Source organism: Schistocerca piceifrons, chromosome 2, assembly GCF_021461385.2.
Source record: "Schistocerca piceifrons isolate TAMUIC-IGC-003096 chromosome 2, iqSchPice1.1, whole genome shotgun sequence".
Taxonomy (NCBI): Eukaryota; Metazoa; Arthropoda; class Insecta; order Orthoptera; family Acrididae; genus Schistocerca; species Schistocerca piceifrons.
Genome location: NC_060139.1, coordinates 269,864,948 through 269,884,883, shown reverse-complemented (window position 1 = coordinate 269,884,883; position 19,936 = coordinate 269,864,948). Strand labels below are relative to the sequence as shown.

Here is a 19,936-nt window from a genome sequence, read left to right as displayed (position 1 = left end):
ACTCCATCATCACCGTAATGTAAGGCTAAAGGAAAGAAGAAATCGCAAAAATCTAAGGTTGTGGGAATAGCTAGCACTGAAACGAACTGCTATTTTTATTTAATTACATAATTTTGATTGGTGTACGTACCTGACCGAAATTCTGGCGTATTTTATTCTGGCGAATTTCACCGACAAAAAAGTATGTCACTGCACATTCTTCACGAAAGCGTCCTGCAAAGTTAACGAAATCTCAAAATCATTGTCAGCAACACTATTACTGCAAGACGTAACAGAGGTAGAGTATGTCAACGCATTGTTATTTCAAGCGGCGCAACAATAAGTGTAGTTATGTAGTCTTGTAGCGAGTAGCAGAGCCAATGTCGCGGTGTATTGGCCGCGATAGGCCTCGAAACTCAATTGTTGGCAGTATAGGTACCACCTCAAATATTTGGCGGGCCCGATACCGGGGATGTCCGGCCAGCTAACGCGAGCCGGTTTGCCGGCCCTCGCGGGCCGGTTTCGGCCGGCGGGCCGTAGTTTGGAGACCCCTGGTTTAAACAAAGGCGGTTTTCGGTGTGGTAAGATCTTTTCACGACATTTCAGATACCAACTTTCTCCTCTGAATGCTAAAATATCTTATTGCCACAAACCTGCACAGAAATGCGAAACGCAATAGAACAAGGAAATCAGAAGTCGAACGGAAAGGTTTAAGTAATTACATTTCCCATGTGCTGTTAGAGTGGAATGGTAGATAAATAGTGTGAAGGTGGTTCGAAGAACCCTCAACCGGGCACTAAAGTGTGCTGTGCTAGTGTCAGTCAGTCGTCTGCAGCTCGTGGTCGTGCGGTAGCGTTCTCACTTCCCACGCACGGGATCCCGGGTTCGATTCCCGGCGAGGTCAGGGATTTTCTCTGCCTCGCGATGACTGGGTGTTGTGTGCTGTCCTTAGGTTAGTTAGGTTTAAGTAGTTTTAAGTTCTAGGGGACTAACGACCATAGATGTTAAGTTCCATAGTACTCAGAGCCATTTGAACCATTTTTGCTAGTGTCAGTCCTAGTCGAAGGAAAGGGAAATTTTATCAAAACTCAATGAAGGTGAGGTGAGGGTTGGACGATGGAATATGGGGCAGCAGGCAAAGTGTGGTAACAGTCGATAGCCAGCCGGTCAGGCAATGTAAACATGACACTCGCGGGCGCGGAGCTGCGACGGCGGTATTGCACGCACGATTTGTTTTGAGTGGTGCAACAACAAGGCAGGAAACCGCAGTGTTGCTTGAAGTTATTGCGATGTATGAGGCAGGGCACTGGGCCAGAGCCAGGAGGGCGATTTGTAAGTGGCTGACGTGTGGGAATTTATCTCTGCAATTGTTTCTGTGCCTCTCTGACACTACGTCAGAAGCGAGGGGAAAACCAATATAAATAGACAGGCAATTTTAGCTTGGGACACAGAGTGTGCCAGGTCAGTCAAGCGTCTGGACGGACCTGTGCTGGTGTACGCTTATAGGGGCCAGTCTGCCAGCAATGCTAGAAATATTCTTCTACATTAACTTGTACTTTGTTTCAATGTACTTGTTTGGGGTATATTCCGCCTCCGGGGACACAACACTCTGGCGGGATGGAACAGCAGCCTGGAACTAGGAGATCACACTGTCTACCTGAAAGAGGGCAGTGACAGCAATCTGCAGCAGGTCCAGGAGGGGCTCGGTTCCACTCCAGTCTACGGGCCATGTTCGCTCTAAACTGCTCCTTAAGGCTCTTGAACTTGCTCGGCCTCCTGACAAAGTACGGCGAGGTGGGTTCCGACTTCAGCTGGGCCATCTGGAGTCCCAGGTTCCACCACCAAACCCGCAACAGTTTTGTCAGAGGTGGTGCCAGTTGCACGCTGGTACCGGATTTTAACTCCCACATCTTATGTCGAGCAAGTAGCATTGAGATGTACCGGTGTAGAGGGTTGATTGAGGTGTTTGGTGGTGTTCGTGACGGGTGGTCATGCACTTCTTTTTATGTCTTGTCGTTCGAGAGGTGTTCGTCCATACCAATATAGGTAGGAAAGCAGAATTGTTCACCTGCACACGAGCACGATGTGGATGGGTGACTGACGTTTGATTTATGGTTTATGTGTAATTCTTTTGTTAATTAGGATGGAGTTTTTAAAGGTGTCTTTTGTAAGGCTGGAGGAGCCTGTAGATTTATCTGGTTTCAGGGGAAATGGGAGAGATGATAACATAGCGCCTAAGAGATGTAATTTTTGTAACCTGTCAGGACACGGATTACCGTGTACAAAGTGAGTGTCAAAGAATTGTTTTATTTGTAAGAGAGTTGGTCATTTGATGCGCAATTGTTCAGAATGTAGATGGGCGATGATTCACCGCAAGAACTAAGTTTAAGGAGTAGCAGAGTGAAATTAATGGCTACAGTGGAGCTATAAGCAAGTAAGGTGGGAACAAGGCAAGCAGCGGAGGCTGCGTCAGTGACTACAGCGGAAGCTGTAGCCTCTCTAACAGAGCAAATTCGGGTATTGTCGGAGGCGAGGATAAGTGACATAGAAAAATATGAAGAATTAGCAAGGAGATTTGAGGCACTGCGAGAAGGGAAACAGGTCGTGGAGTGTCATAGACGGTTTGACCCAGCAATCGTGGCATTGATTAACCCATTTCCGGTAAAGCAATTGAGGATATGTCGGTATTCCTTAATAACATTATCACAATGGCTGAGGCCAATGGGTTGTCGGATGCTGTAATGTTGAGAGTGGCGAAGTTGCACTTGATAAGGGAAACCAAGTCGTCCATATTGTATCATAAAACGTTGAACAATTTGGGGATGTTTTCAGAGCTTGAGGGTGGGTTACTCCAGAGGTTCCAGAAACAGGTTTTGTCGTGAAAAGTTACGTGCATTAGTTAATGAGACAGTGGAGGTTTTCTCAGACAGGATTCGAGAACTGAATGCACAAACTTTCGAATTGTCACAGAATGGGGGAGACTATTTTCTTTGTTCAGAAAATTCGATGGAGACTGAGTGAATTGTCCGGAATTTTTGAGGATGTCGTACGATGTAGTTCAAATGGTTCAAATGGCTCTGAGCACTATGGGACTGAACTTAGAACTAGTTAAACCTAACTAACCCAAGGACATCACAAACATCCATGCCCGAGGCAGGATTCGAACCTTGAGGTTCCAGACTGCAGCGCCTTTAACCGCACGGCCACTTCGGCCGGCTACGATGTAGTTGTAACTTGTAGTGGAAAAGATGTGGTACAGGCATGTTTCCTTCCTTTTCTTCGCAGGGCGAGTGATGATTTGCCCTAATCGACCAGTTTTCTCTGACAGTAGTACATGCGAAGTTGGATTGTTCCTGGGGATTATGAATGGCTCAGATTGTGAGAAAGAGGAATTATTGATACATTCCTACTTCCAGAAGGTAGGGAGGCATTGGTTATATTCGGTATTTCCGCCGATATGGGTGTTGGTCACTTGTTATACCAATAAGAGAGCGGATAAAGGAAGGAGGTTGCAACTGCAGAAGGATGTAATAATTATAGGTGGTACGATTTGTGAGATTGTGGGGGAGGATTTCCGTCTTCCAGCATCATGTACGGGTGAAACAGCTTTAACTTTGTCAAAGAGAATGTTGTTTTATCTGGAAGGGGTTCTAGAGATATTACCAGTGCAGAACCTGACGTATTTGAACTCCACGTTACACCTAGAGTTTTTGGAAACGTTGCATTCCTTTCTTAATGCACAAAAAGGATCTATCTCGGCTAAGAAAGTACTGGAACACGTTCTAACGTTACAATAGCATCGGAGCCACAGGATAATGATAGTGAGCATTTCAGCCACAGGGTGTGCCTTTCTTCTATTTTTCTTGAGTATAGCTTTGTGGAGAATGTGGAAACGTGCACCAGTGGAGGAGGTGCCAACACATCAGTTGCCTACGGCATGGGTAAACGGTGTATAGGTGTAGAGTTAATTTTTTGATGTTCTCTTTAGTTTCAGTCTGTAGAATGCAAGTTTTGTGAACAGGTTATGTTTATGCAGCCACAGGCCATGTCTGTTTTATCTCGATTCGGGACGGGTGAAAGGAGGGAGGTGTGTTGCGCTAGTGTCAGTCCTAGTTGAGGGAAAGGGAAATATTATCGAAAGTCAATGAAGGCGCGGTTGGACGATGGAATCTTCGGCCGCTGGCAGAGTGTGGTAACAGTCGACAGCCAGCAGGGCAGGCAATGTAAACGTGGCACTCGCAGGCGCAGGGCTATGACGACAGTATTGCATGCACGATTTGTTTTGAGTGGTGCAACCACGAGGCAGGAAACCGCAGTGTTTCTTTGAGTTACTGCGATGTATGAGACAGGGCACTAGGCCAGAGCCATGAGGCCGATTTGTAAGTGGCTGACATGTGCGAATTTATCTGACATTACGTCAAAAGCGAGGGGAAAACCAGTATAAATAGACAGGTGATTTTAGCTTGGGACAGAGAAGTGTGCAAAGTCAGTCGAGCATTGTGACCGACCTGTGCTGCTCTACGCTCATAGAGGCCAGTCTGGCAGCAATGTTATGACTATTCTACATAAACTTGTACTGTGTTTCTATGTACTTGTTTGGAGTATATTTCGTCTCCGGGGACACAACACTGGGTCGGAACCGAATGGCAGCCTGGAACTTGGAAATCACTGAAAGAGGACAGTGACAGTGGTCTACAGTGGGTCTAGGAGGGGCTCGGTTCCACTCCAGTATACGGGCCACGTTCGCTTCCCACTTGGCGTACCGGCACCCCTGTGAGGCGTACACTGAGGGAGGCGCAGCAGCGCTACCACAGCGCCAGTGGCGGCGGCGGGTGTTGCCATCCGGGAAGCACCACTAGCGGTAAGTTGTGGCACCGCATCCAGGAGGGCGCGGGTTTGAGTCCGGTCCTACCCTGGGAGCAGCGGCGGCCCGAGGGCCACGGGTGACCATACATCCACCTTCGTCCCATAGTCGGACAGAGCAGGCCAAACGGGGTGGAGGTCGGTGAGGATCAGGGACTATAGCAGTCTCCGGAATCGCGAGCAGCTGCACAGCGCAAGACGCGTCTCAGGCTGGCGGCGACTGGGCAGAGTGCGGCTTTCCAGCTGAGCGGCCTTGATGACAACAGCAGCAGCATCGGCATACCAGGAGTTGGTCAGCCGGCTGAACTCGTGGGACAGCACTGCAGGTGGCACGCCGACACTACGCTGCATCCATCGAATACTGTGAATTAGCTGAATAAAGCAATGCTACCGATACCGCTGTATGACTGAGCACTGCCCCTTGACACTCTTGAACTTGCTCGGCTTCCTGACGAAATACGGCGCAGTGGGTCCCGGCTTCAGCTCGGCCATCTGGAGTCCCAGGTTCGACCACCGAATCCGCAACAGTAGTCATGTAGATGTACATCACTTTGCTGCTCTGCCACACGGGACTAAGACACGCATCCACCATAACAGTTTGGCATCTGCTACCAACAGATCACAATAACGCCATAGTCACAGGCAGTTGTCAGCGACAATCGATCACAGCAACGAGACAGTACATGAGATTATCTTACTTACCGACATTTGTATGAGTGATATTTCTGTGAAGCACCATAAGTTTTGTTCATTTAACACACCTCTGTCTAAGTCAGCAGATATTGTCAGCATCAAAATCAAATAAGCCAATATGAAGTTTATGAGTAGCCAAGATTGATCACCATCTGATATAGGTTCTACTTTAGCCAAACCTGAAGGCATTCTCTTCTACACGATGGTTTACCAACCCTACTAATAAGTTTTTGGACTTCCGTGACACTAAGAGAAGTCCCTTTAGTAATCATTCTCCCATCAAAATTCAAGTGTCTTACGTCAGTTGCTCTAATGGAAACTTTTACGCCCGGTGCAGCTTTCTGAACCCTACTATGATGACTTGCTGTACTCGGGTCATCTTAAAACTACGGTTGTCTCTGACTTCCACGCACTGGCACGAATTCTGATATCAGCACTTGATTAAAATCTAAATATCTAAATATCACCACTTGGTTCTCACCAGACGCTCTTTAATAAACGGCCACAGACATACTACTTCGTTTCCTACCTCTTTCTACTGTTTCTCATTTCTCATAATTCCAGAACCAAGTACAGTGAAAATGAGTGAGGTCAATGAGTGAACCTCTCTCTGTCACGTATATGTGTGTGAATTATTTGTTGGTTTTGCATCTCAGTTTTTTAAATTCTACTTTCCAGTTCATCCCTAAAGTATTTGTACTGAACCGATGACAAAACATTACATATAGGGTGTTTGACTAGTTGTAAAGGGTGAACGAAATAATACGACAATGAAAATGAAGTGTTCGTTTGGATGGTGTACACACATGCACTTCCTCGGATCCAACGAATTATTTAAAGGGGGCAAGGACATCAAGCGGGCTGACTTGGACCAGGAGAGGCACCACAGGACGTTTTAATTTTGACTGTCTATACTTTTACAAATAAATTCATAAAACTTTACCAGCATGACCAGGAAGGATTCAAGATTCACAGTCATAGCAGTGGAAGGTCAAAAACATAATAAAATATTATTTCTTTTACATGTGAAATTTAATCATTTTTTCACTTATTATTGGCCGCATTTGTTGCTATAGGCACACTTTTTTCATAAGTAAGAGAGATTCTTCGATGAATTTTGCACAGCACACAAACCATACTTACAGATGTATTAAACTCCAGAATTTTCCAAATCTATTAAAAACTGTGGTAAAAATTGAGATAATTAACTACAAATTTTGAGTTTTTTATAAACATGAAATTTGAAATGTAACAGCTCATTAATTTTTTCATAAATTAAATAAGCTCTAGAGTTTTATGCACCTGTAAATATGGTTTGCATCCTGTGCAAAATTAATCGAAAAATCTCTCTTACTTATGAAGAAAAGTGTACCTATAGCAACAAATGCAGCCAATAGTAAGTGAAAAAATGATGAAATTTCACATGTAAAAATATAATATTTTATTATGTTTTTGAACTTCCACTGCTATGACTGTGAATCTTGAATCCTGGTAAAGTTTTATGAATTTATTTGTAAAAGTATAGACAGTGAAAATTAAAATGTCCTGTGGTGCCTCTCCTGCTCCAAGTCAGCCCGTTTGACGCCCTTCCCCCCCATAATAACAGCGCTTGAGAAATAATACATTTACTCAGTGTACGCAAGTTTATTAAAGAACATATTCAGTCATATACTTTCCATTAGGCTTTATCAGGATAATAAGTAACTGACGACTGACGATGAGCTATAAAAGGGGACCTAGAATCAGAAAAATTTCCGAATTAATTCAGCTTCGTGTTAACGAAACGTAGTTATACCAACTTCACTTGACGATATCTATTTTTACCGTTTAACTCTGGTTTCGACTGAACAAGTGTGTAAGAATGCATGACTCAGTTGTCTGTAACCATAATATCGCAGAAAAAATAGTACAAAGTAACAATGAAGTAATAAAACAGGTGGATGAGGGTGTAAAACCGAAAATGCAGATAAAATATTGTCTGGACCATCCAAAATTTTTGCCGTTTAATATCCGTTGATAACTTACACTATACTTTTGATTCTGAAAGTAACTATCAGCTATCACATATGAATTTTCAATTAATTAAGCTGGGAAAGGGAAATAGGATTCGTGTTAATGGAACATACCTATACGAACTTCACTTGACTACCTCATTTTACTGTTTACCTCCACTTTCCATCAGCTTCAACAGACCATGTGTGAAAGAACGCCTGACTACATTATGTGCAACCAACATATTAGACACAAAATAGTACAAAGTAACAACGACGTAATAAAACAAATGGATCAGGTGTTTGTGACTGTCTGGACAACAAATGAAATAATCATGAGAGTAATCAAGGCCTGCAGCCTTTTGGTAAAATGGTGCGCAATGTAAAATACAAACCAGTATTTATATATATAATGATCAATACACACTGATTTGAATTTTACCTTTCGCACCAGAGAGAGAGAGAGAGAGAGAGAGAGAGAGAGAGAGAGAGAGAGAGACGGACAGATACGGATTTTCAAGGTGAAAACAATCGGAAACCTTAGGGTTGAACAGCGCGAAACGTAGAGCAGTAAACTGGGAAGTAGTAGGAAAGATGAAGAACATGTGAACGAATCCGGAGTAGAAAATGTAATTATGACTTTAATTGCGACATGTAGCCACATGAAGATAAAAGAAGGAGATCGAGATGACGAGCGAAAGCAGTAGTATTATTGTAAATAGACTGACAGTAAATGGTGAAGTTCAATTTCCGAGAATTGTAAATGCGTGTGCAGGTGTGACTCCTGCACTTGCTGGTTCCCATATGAAAGAGCAGCTAAGGGGGAAAATGTAGAAACACTGAAAGAAGTTGCAATATGGGCCGCAGATCTCCAGCTTTAACGATGTGTGACATCTAACAATTACATTCAATCAATTAATATTTTTCCACTTGTTCCTATAAGCATGCTACGGTTGTCAATCTTTTAAGATTGAAATCGACCAGATTCAAATCATAATTGTTGACTGCGTCAACACTGAGACATGTAATTGAATATTTGGGGGTTGTTGCTACATGTTTTGAAGGTAACTTGCAACAGCGTCGTTTATTGCATTCGATATTTAGAATCGAACTGATACGATTTAAGGATTTAGAAACCAAAATTGAAACGTTTTCGCATAACATGATGCCTTTACATACCTATTGGTTAACTTGTTTTGGGAGGCTAAAATTACCGTGAAATGCCCGATTACAGTTTTTCAGGGCAAATAACAGCCTCACTTACCGGTTACTTTCATCTGGCACGATTGTGCACGTGCAACTCGGTATGCACTTCTCTCTCCGGTCATCCCCAATTTCAGTGCCAGGTTCGTAGGTTTTCCCTCTGTAGTAGCACTTTGTGTTGTCCGGCGACAGAAGAGAACCTGGCAAAACAACAAATTTCTGTCACTTTTACGTATGGTGTAGGACTAGGTGAGTACAATTACATTTTTCAAATTGCAGCTTCTTCTGTCTTTGAGAGGTTGATGCTACTGTGGCTGATTTGTTTACTACTTGGTGCAAATATTGACCAGACAATCTAACTGTCTAACGTGTTCGCTTAACACCTTTAGCGTGCACCAAAAATACGGGGATGCGTATTGTTTTGAATGGAAGAATCCATGGCGTAGTTGAGCGATCTAACTGAACAGAATTTTCAGGGTTCCATATCTCAATCGGTAAAAACGGAACGGTTATAGGATCATTTTTCTCTCCGTCTGCCTGTTTGTTGGTTCTACTGTTCAGACCCCTTTTTCTCAGGTACGGCTAGAGGTATCAAGTTGAAATTTTTCACGTGTGAAAAAGTTAAGCTTCGAACTCAATGGAGTCAAAAGAAACAAACATTTATGTCACATACTTTAACACTGGAAAACTCACTCATAAAACCTATGGGTACTTCTCGTTGATCTAGTATCATGAAATTTTCAGAAATCACGGTATCACGGTACAAGTAAAGGATCAAGATCAAAAATTACATTACACGAAAAAGTAATATTTTTGTATTGGTTATCCGTCTGTCTGTCTGTCTGTCGTTCTGATAATTTCCACTTTTCTCAGGAACAGGTAGACGTGTCGAGCTGAACTATACATCACATGCTCATTCTACGGTAATTGGCGGTGTAAAAAGTGTATTCTTGTTAGCAAATGCAGTCAAAATACATGGCCATTTGTGTCATATATTTTGATGCTGGCAGATCTGGCAAGGAGCAAGGCTTTACAGTACAAGTAAAGGAATAAACCCAGAAATCGTTAACGTGTGATAATATTAGATGAAAAGACATATTTTTCTCGTTTGTTATCCAACTGTCTGTCTGTTAAGTATCGGTAACGTGCGAAAATCGTCGATATATATATATATATATATATATATATATATATATATATACTACTGGCCATTAAAATTGCTACACCACGAAGATGACGTGCTACAGACGCGAAATATAACCGATAGGAACAAGATGCTGTGGTACGCAAATGATTAGCTTTTTAGAGCATTCACACAAGGTTGGCGCCGGTGGCGACACCTACAACGTGTTGACATAAGGAAAGTTTCCAATCGATTTCTGATACACAAACGGCAGTTGACAGCGTTGCCTGGTGGAACGTTGTTGTGATGCCTCGTGTAAGGAGGAGAAATGCATACCATCACGTTTCCGACTTTGATATAGGTCGGATTGTAGCCTATCGCGAATGCGTTTTATCGTATCGCGACACTGCTGCTCGCGTTGGTCAAGATGCAATGACTATTAGCAGAATATGGAATCGGTGGGTTCAGGAGGGTAATACGGAATGCCGTGCTGGATCCCAACGGCCTCGTATCACTAGCAGTCGAGATGACAGGCATCTTATCCGCATGGCTGTAACGGATCGTGCAGCCACGTCTCGATCCCTGAGTCAACAGATGGAGACGTTTGCAAGACAACAACCATCTGCACGAACAGTTTGACGACATTTGCAGCAGCATGGGCTATCAGCTCTGAGACCATGGCTACGGTTACCCTTGACGCTGCATCACAGACAGGAGCGCCTGCGATGGTGTACTCAACGACGAAACTGGGTGCGCGAATGGCAAAACGTAATTTTTCAGATGAATTTAGGTCCTGTTTACAGCATCATGACGGTCGCATCCGTGTTTGGCGACATCGCGGTGAACGCACATTGGAAGCGTGTATTCGTCATCACCATACTGGCATACCACCCGGCATGATGGTATGGGGTGCCATTCGTTAAACGTCTCGGTTACCTCTTGTTCGCACTGACGGCACTTTGAACAGTGGACGTTATATTTCATGTATGTTACGACCTGTGACGCTACCCTTCATTCGATCCCTGCGAAACCCTACATTTCAACAGGATAATGCACGACCGCATGTTGCAGGTCCTGTACGGGGCTTTCTGGATACAGAAAGTGTTCGACTCGTACCCTGACCAGCACATTCTCCAGATCTCTCGCCGATCGAAAACGTCTGGTCAATAGTGTCCGAGCAACTGGCTAGTCACAATACGCCAGTCACTACTCTTGATGAACTGTGGTATCGTGTTGAAGCTGCATGTGCAGCTGTACCTGTACTCGCCATTCAAGCTCTGTTTGACTTATTTCCCAGGCGTATCAAGTGCATTATTACGGCCAGAGGTGGTTGTTCTGGGCACTGACTTCTCAGGATCTATGCACTCAAATTGCGTGAAAATGTAATCACATGTCAGTTCTAGTATAATATAGTTGTCCAATTAATACCCGTTTGTCATCTGCATTTCTTCTTGAGTAGCAATTTTAATGGCCAGTAGTGTATATATTTTGTAGAAAACCCTTAGAGCACGAGTTCCACTCGCACCTGGTCCCTTTGTTTCTTCCCACATCCCGGCATCTCCGACATATCTTCTCTCTTAAGCGTGTGTAGCAGTGTAGGTGACAGTGACGAGTGCGTGTAGAGTTTTATTGTGAAGTATATAACGACAATGACAAGAGAAAGAAAGGTTACGCTGCTGGCACACAGGCTGCGCCCCTAGAATACCTGCAAGATGTCTGCCAACCTCAAGCACCCTATGCGACAAATGGATCACCGTTAATACTGCCACACACAGTCACTCCAGGTCAGACTGCGGAGTGGTTTGCAGTTTCACGTAAGACGCAGATACAAAGTCAAGCGATCAAGAAGTTTATACCACGACCTCCCTTGCTGGCCAAAGCTCTGGCTGAAAGATTCTTCCATTGGAAGGGTTTCAACCGGTTTTCTCCACGGTACACTGTCCAAGCGTGTGTTAGCGACACCGCTTAAGTGAGCGTAGAATCGTTTTCTGTCGTCATACCCATATTCGTTTAGGCATAAACAAATTTCGCCCCAACTTCAGAACCATAGTTGAGAATGTCACTAATAACGTTATATCTCAGTATCTATTATATTACCAACTGTTTTACGATAACCAAGACTGTAACTATTTACTTCTATTGAGGAACGTAATTGAGAATTCACATAAACAAAATGTGGGTAAACTGATCTGCGTTATCTGTTGGAACAAAATGTCTCACAATCTTAAATAAAATAATTAAGAGATGTTTCACCAGAAATATATCCAGATAGGTGAAATTTCACTTTTTGAGCTCACACAATATTGCCTTAGTACGAATGGCAACGACTTTAGCTTTTGAATGAAATTGCTTCAGGTTCGTGGTTTTAACTCTCTTCCGAAAAGTATATGGAAGAGTATTTCTACTCTACACAGCGGTAGCGTTATAAACTGCCACACATCAAGCGACGGCTAGCACATAGACAAAGATCCTGTCGTCGACTGTTACCTGCTTCGCCCTCAACTGAATCGCGTAATGAAGATATTGTAGGTAATTCTTGGGAATGTACGTTGTTGTGTTACTTTGATTGACATCTCACGATAGCGTGAATCAGTGTGCATATTGACGTCTTACAATCAGGATCTGTTTTGAACCTTTGTATAATTACTAACGATGTATAAAGTCCGTAAGAAGTGAAAATTATTTACACTCGTTATCATTTAAGAAGACTACAGTGACTAATTATTTTTACAGGAGCTAACAGAAATTCATTTCACCTGTGGTAATTGATGATTACTGTATAGAAATGAAAGTAATTTGAGATTTATAATTTATGCAAAGTACGACAGCTCGGCCAGATATTATTTATAGTTCTGCACATTCCAAAGGTATGCTTCATCGTTACAACCTTTTTAGACGAAGTTAACATGTTTTCAAGGACATCTTAGGGTACTTTTACTCAAGATAGAGTTTCTCGTCCTCATAATCAGCTAACTGCTCATCAGGAAACTTATTTGATTGACTTCAAAATTAAGTTGTGGCTTACACCTTGACAAACTGGAATCCGAACAAGATCAGGTAAAACTGAAAGGCAGTTTTTAGCTATGTGTGTGGCCGATTAACTAAACATTGAACTTGTGTTATACCACTACGTCGGAACCAGCGTTGTATCTTCGCGCAATGAAGCTACCCTAATGAAGGTTAGAAAACAGTTTGTTCTTCTTGTTAAGGATATCGCACACAACCCCAGACAATGCTTTGGGTACCTGAATTAAGAGTCGAAGCCTTCACTGTCAAGTGCGATACTCACTGCAGTCGAAGTGTGTAGCACAGCATTCGCTGGAGCCATCACTGCGTACGCAGCCCAGCTCCTCATAGTACCGTATGGTCCGGAAGTTGGGACACTCCTCTACTCTACATCTCGTAGCCCTGGAATCTGCAACAGTAAAGACAATGTACATTAATTCGCATGAATGGCTGCTTTCCCCAGTAAAGGCTCACGAGGAGTCAAAATGAAGGCTCCGTAGTAGTATATGATATAGAAAACAACAACGTAGATTGGAATGTGTAGACAGCGTGTTGCTCTTGAATCTCTTCCGAAGCGCTCTACAGTACGACCACTTACCTTTAAATACGCTTCAAAGTTTCAAGTTTCGTAAAACTGTGAAATTGGAAATGTCTGTTCCCAGGTTTTTTCAGTTGAGAATTCAAAATACTCGCTGTCCAAGTTTTTTAAGAACTGTTGAAGAGGTTTGCTGCTACGATCAGCACGGATTCAGAAAATATCGTTCTTGCGCAACACAACAAGCTCTTTATTCTCATGGAGTAATGAACGCTGTCAGAAGAGACCTCAGACAGGTTCCATATTATATTTTGTGGCAGATCAAAAGTAAGTGTCGGACCGAGACTCGAATTCGGGACCTTTCCCTTTTGCCCGCAGGTGCTCTGTCGACTTAGTATTACTTACAGCATTAGAAAATTGCAGGAAGGTCTGCAGCGGATAGGCACTTGGTGCAGAGAGTGGCAGCATAGACAAATGTAATGTATTGCTAATCCATAGAAAGAAGGATCCTTTATTGTATGATTATATGATAGCAGAACAAACACTGGTAGCAGTTACTTCTGTAAAATATCTGGGAGTATGCGTACTTAACGATTTGAAGTGGAACGATCATATAAATTTAATTGTTGGTAAGGCGGGTGCCAGGTTGAGATTCATTGGGAGAGTCCTTAGAAAATGTAGTCCATCAACAAAGGAGGTGACTTACAAAACACTCGTTCGACCTATACTTGAGTATTGCTCATCAGCGTGGGGTCCGTACCACGTCGGATTGACAGAGTAGATAGAGAAGATCCAAAGAAGAGAGGCGCGTTTCGTCACAGGGTGGCTATTTGGTAACCATGATAGCGTTACGGAGATGTTTAGGAAACTCAAGTGGCAGGCTCTGCAAGAGAAGTGCTCTGCATCGCCGTGTAGCTTGCTGTCCAGGTTAAATGAAATGGGCAGCGGAATGCAGATTTTTGAATGTATGCTGTCCCGGCGTATACAGCTGGCGAAGAGTTCTCGGGCTTCCAGCCGGGTGGCGATGTCTTCAAACTGCAACGTTTCGACGAGTGACATACTCATCATCTTCTGGCGAAGTGCCAGAAGATGATGAGTATGTCACTCGTCGAAACGTCGCAGTTTGAAGACATCGCCACCCGGCTGGAAGCCCGAGAACTCTTCGCCATCACAGATTTTAATTCCAAAATTGTCAAAATGTAGAACAAAGGAATATAGTACAAGACGAATGGGTAGCTGTATGAGATGACATAGTGAAGGCTGCAGAGGATCAAATAGGTAGAAAGAGGCCTTTGGAGAAAAGAAAAGCATCTGTATGAATATCAAGAGCTCAGATGGAAAACTAGTACTAAGCAAAGAACGGAAAGCTGAAAGGTGGAAGGAGTTTATAGAGAAACTTTACAAACAACATGATCTTGAAGGCAGTATTATAGAAAGAAATTCCTTACAGAAGAATGGAAAAACTGGTATAAGGTGGGCTCTGGGAAGATCAGTTTGGATGCCGGAGAAATTTAGTAACACTTGAGGCAATTCTGACCCTAAGACTTCTCTTATAAAATAGGTTAAAGGAAGGTAAACCTACATTCACAGAGGTAGAGAAAGCTTGTAACAACGTTTCGACAGGGTGCGTTTCTGGATGAGGTATCGAATATATTGCTTCCCCCTACTTATGCGTCTCGAGGAGACCACGAATGTAAAATTAGAGAGATTCGAGCGCGCACGGAGGCTTTCCGGCAGTCGTTCTTCCCGCGGACCATACGTGACTGAAACAGGAAAGGGAGGTAATGACAGTGGCACGTAAAGTGCCCTCCGCCACACACCGTTGGGTGGCTTGCGGAGTATAAATGTGGATGTAGATGTAGACTACCCAACCACGACTGTGGACTGGTCCTCATAGCCCTGCTTCAGCCAGTACCTGTTCTCCTACCCTGCAGGCTTCACAGAAGTTCTCCGGAGAAACTTGCGGAAGTCGCAAACCCGGAAGAAAGGACATTGCGGAGACAATGCTTAGCCACAGACTGGGCCATGTATCCAGAATGAAATTTTCACTCTGGTGCTGATGTGAACCTTCCTTGCAGATTAAACCTCCCCTGCAAGTTTCGCAGGAGAACTCCTGTGGTTAGGAATGTAGGAGATGAGGTACAGTCCAAAGTAAAGGTGAGAAGAGGGGGTTAGTACGTCCTGCTTGAGTAGCTCAGTTGGTAGAGGACTTCCCCGCGAAAATGAAAGGTGCCGAGTTCGAGTCTCGGTCCAACACACAGTTTTAATCTGGCAGATTCCATTCTGATACCAAATTTCTCAATTTCCGAAAGGCTATTAACACCGCTGCTGCAAGAGTCTTCTCATCAGTTTTCGTGATTGTGAAATATCGTCTCAGTTGTGCTATTTGATTCGCGATTTCCCGTCAGAAAGGTCATACTATTAATTGACGGAGAGAAGAACGAGGGATATCTTGCGTTCCACGAGGATGTGTTATAAGCCCTCTTCTCTTAGTAAGCTACATTTAGGAGAAAACAGGAGCACATATCTTCGATTGTTTGCATATAACTCTGCGATTTACCGTCTCGTAGCGTCATAATAACATCAAAACCAATTGCAACATGATTCAAACAGAATATCTCCATGGTACGAAAAGTGGCAATTGACTTTAATTAATGGAAAGTATGAGGTCATCCACATGAGTACTAAAAGTAATCCGTTAAATTTCGGTTTCACGAGAGATCACAAAAATCTAAATACCTGGGAAGAAAAATTACGAACAACTTAAACTGAAAACGCTACACAGATAATGTCGTTGGGAAGACGGACCAAAGACTGCGTTTTAATGGCAGCCCGCTTAGAAGATGGAACAGATCCGCAAAAGAACTGACTACAGTACTCTAGTCCATTCCTGCCAGAGCACTGCTGTGTGGTATGGGATCTTAACCAGATATATTGAAGGAGGATGTCGGAAAAGTCCATAGAAGGAAAGCACGTTTTATATTAACGAGAAATGGGGGGATGGGGGAGGGGAGAGAGAGAGAGAGAGAGAGAGAGAGAGAGAGAGAGAGAGAGAGAGACAGAAGCCCAGAGAGAGAGAGATAGACAGAGAGAGAGAGAGGGGGGGGTGTCACTGATTAATATGCGAATTGGGGTGGCAATCATTAAAACAAAGGCGTTCTTCGTTGCAGTTAGAAGTTTTCCGCGAAATTTCAGTCTCCAACTTTCTCCCACAGGTGGGAAAGTATTTTGTTGGTTTCCACCTACATACGGTATATTGATCGTCATAATAAAATAAGAGACAAAGCTCACACGGAAAAATTTAAGTATTCCTTTTTATCTCCCGCTGTTCGAGAGTACAAAGCTATAGAAATAGCGTAAAAGTGGTTTGACGAACCCTTTGTCTGGCACTGAAGTGTAAACTGCAAAGGAGTCATGTAGATGTAGATGCAGATGCCTGGTTGGCAGTATAGGACTCGTAGCTTCCATCAGCAAATTCTCAGCAACCGTAAAAGTTGCTAAAGCAAGCTACCAACGCTGTAACATGGAAATATTTGTTACTCACGTGGGTGTGTGTGATAGATTTACGTCAATAACACCAATCATAACAGAAGCAATTAGTACGAAACGCCACCTGTCTTTTTCGTGGCTGTATCTGTGGTACTGTGCGAAATCTCGATTGGATTACAACTCCTTCAGCCCTGCGTTGTGTCAACACTACTCGGCGCGAGAAGATCCCCATCAGAGTGGAAGTGGTTGTGCTGACCTCAAGTTAATGTTTCAGGCACGGAGTGGTATGCTGCGTACTTTACAGAAATACCGATGACGCCATATCATCATCAACGTAATTCATAGCCTGACCTCGCGATCGCCGACGAACGTGCCAGGGTCATCTTGTCTCAATTCGTGAGATTCGGAAGGCGTTCATACTGCGAAGGTACTGTATTTAAACTCGCCTTTCCTCCCAGATCATTGAGGCTTGTGAGCTAAATAATGCAGATGAAAGAAAAGTGTGGGTACACTACATCAATTATGGAAAGCGTGTACATTCACCAGTCCAGCTATTGAGGCTGTAAAAGCACGTTTACACTTCAGTCTTATTTATAGTTTCCGATATCATTGTTTTTTTTTAACAACAATCCTCTTGAGTTGGGCGATCGTGAGGGAATATGGGCACAAGTAATACAAGCAACAGGAGGAAACCAGTTACTGGTATATCGTCTTCTTAAAATGTCAAAAAAATTCTTCCCTAACAGAAAATAATAACGTGCTACGTCCAACAGAACTCTGAAGATGTGATTGAAGCAGCTGCTTAGCTTCTCTAGGCAATTGTGGAAACAAAGTGCTTATTTGTAACACACTCCCGTCTCGCGTTAAATGAGTAGCTTCGTTATTTAGACAGATGTCCTACTGTTCTAAAATTCGGTCTATACTCGAAAAGGGTGAAGATCGAATCCCGGTTAGGTCGAACGTGATCTCAGATGAACGCTGCATTGTTCCTTCAACAGAAATGCAGTTGTTTCCTTCCCTCATTCCTGTCCGCTGAATTCGTCTCTGAAGGTCACGATATTGATGAGGCGTGAGCCTCTAAGACTACTGGATATGGTCGCTGCTTTAGGGAATTGCTTTTAAAGTGCGGCACTCATTTTGCCGTGTCTTGTTTGTTTCCACTGTTTGTCACTGAGAAATAAACGTTCACTTCAGAGAGAGAGTGTTGCGATATTGATTCCATATTGATTCCACTACATTTTGAGCTTACTTGCTGGCGCAAATACTCTTTAATGATAATAGTTATTAAGTTTTTTGTTAGTTGGTTTCTAGCATAAATCTCGCCATAATTACCAAACACGTGGATAGTAATCTCCCGCTACAGCAACTCACATTTCAAGGTTTATCTTATTCTTTTTTTCTCAGGCGTAATTCCCCCTGCGTTAGGAAGATCTGCGAGAGTATCTGCCACTTTCCCGTTCAATTGCATGACGTCCATGGGACTATTATATGAGCTTCTCATTTATCGCCAGAAGCGACATGTAGAGCGGGTGTAGATCATGTATACCTCTCACCGCTAGTTTTTCTGTGCTAACTAATGTGTTCCTTACACTAGGTGTACATGAATCTTGTTGAAACATGTGGTGAAATAGGTGTTGGAAACATCCAAAGCTAAACTGAACGCAGCGAATAAAAATATGGAAAATAGTCTAACAACAGGAACGATAAAGTCTAAAAGTTGTTTCCTTGCAATACCTTTACGAAGCTGAGGATGGTTTGTCGACCGAAACTGGTTGTGTAAATAAAGATTTTTACGAGCAGCTCAATGCGATAATATGAGATTTTTGGGCCGCGCGAGATTAGCCAAGCGGTCTCAGGCGCTGCAGTCATGGACTGTGTGACTGGCTCCGGCGGAGGTTCGAGTCCTCCCTCGAGCATGGGTGTGTGTGTTTGTCCTTAGGATAATTTAGGGTAAGTAGTGTGTAAGCTTAGGAACTGATGACCTTAGCAGTAAAGTCCCATAAGATTTCACACACATTTGAACATTATTTTTGACATTTTTGAAATTATTTTTTTCTCCTCTATGCCGTCTACACAATTGGTATATCCCTGCCACATACACAGTATGGGGAGGATATTTGTTCCCTCATCCAACCAACTACAGCCATATCCTTTCCTTACTTCAGTACCGTAATATTTCTCTGAACCTCGTGACAACCTAACTTCAACAACCAAACCTTCTCTCCTCCCTTTCTCAAGCATACATCTATCGAGCAGACATTTTCTAGCCCTGCGTCATCTCTGTGTTACTATTGAACTTCCGAGTTTTCACCCGAATTTTTTCGCGATGTTTGAACGAACGACCCACTTTATTCTTCAGGTGCTGCGAGCTGTGCTACTATAATGCACTGAACAACCTGTCTGCCTGTCCGAAACCACCACTTTTATGAATGATGTGGAGGAAACCTCAGACGCTATACCTCCCCCTTGCTAATCCCCTCCTGTTCCCAGATATATCCGCACTGCTTTTCATCCTCTCTCTTCTACCCCTCCGGCACGTGCTGTCAGAAGGTCGTGGTACCCATGTTCCGTAGCCTCTTCCTATACATGGCACAGTACTCACCGGCAGTGGCTGTGAAGATCAGCACCACCAGCAGCAGCAGCAGGGAGACGGCAGACACACAGCGGGCGCCGTTCATGTTGGTGTCGAGTCGCTACTGGAATGGACGCCAGGAGCTGACCGCGCTGTATATATACAGCCAGGAAGGCCAGGCGAGAGGCGTCACCGTGCGAGTGTTGAGGGGGTTAGAGGGGGGGGGGCAAAGAGAGGGGGAGGGGGACGAGTCGAGGTCACCTGTTTCATGGTCTCGCCTGCTCCTCTAATTGTGCGCCGACACTCGCAAATCTTGTAATTACGGCTGTTGAGCGCAGTCCGCATGTCTACGAAAGACTGATCGGAATCTGACACAGTGTGTTTCGGATGCAGTGGCCACAAAGTAATATAATTCGTATTTCTATCATTATCCCATCGAGGCAGTAGTAGATACCGGTGATATTCGCAAACCATCGATGTCG

General features: G+C 43.6%; 1 protein-coding gene across 1 annotated transcript in view; it reads right to left on the bottom strand.

Annotated features, from left to right (window-relative positions):
• The window catches only part of LOC124777014 (kielin/chordin-like protein), a 50,911-nt gene extending 31,309 nt beyond the window's left edge, over nt 1–19,602 (bottom strand). The window contains exons 1-3 of the mRNA XM_047252264.1: nt 19,485–19,602; nt 13,142–13,267; nt 8,791–8,929 (exon numbers count right to left, since the gene is read on the bottom strand). Of these exons, the coding sequence (XP_047108220.1) occupies nt 8,791–8,929; nt 13,142–13,267; nt 19,485–19,560 (341 nt within the window). The 5' untranslated portion in view covers nt 19,561–19,602. The remainder of the gene's footprint in view (nt 1–8,790; nt 8,930–13,141; nt 13,268–19,484) is intronic.
• Nucleotides 19,603–19,936: the final 334 nt, after the last annotated feature.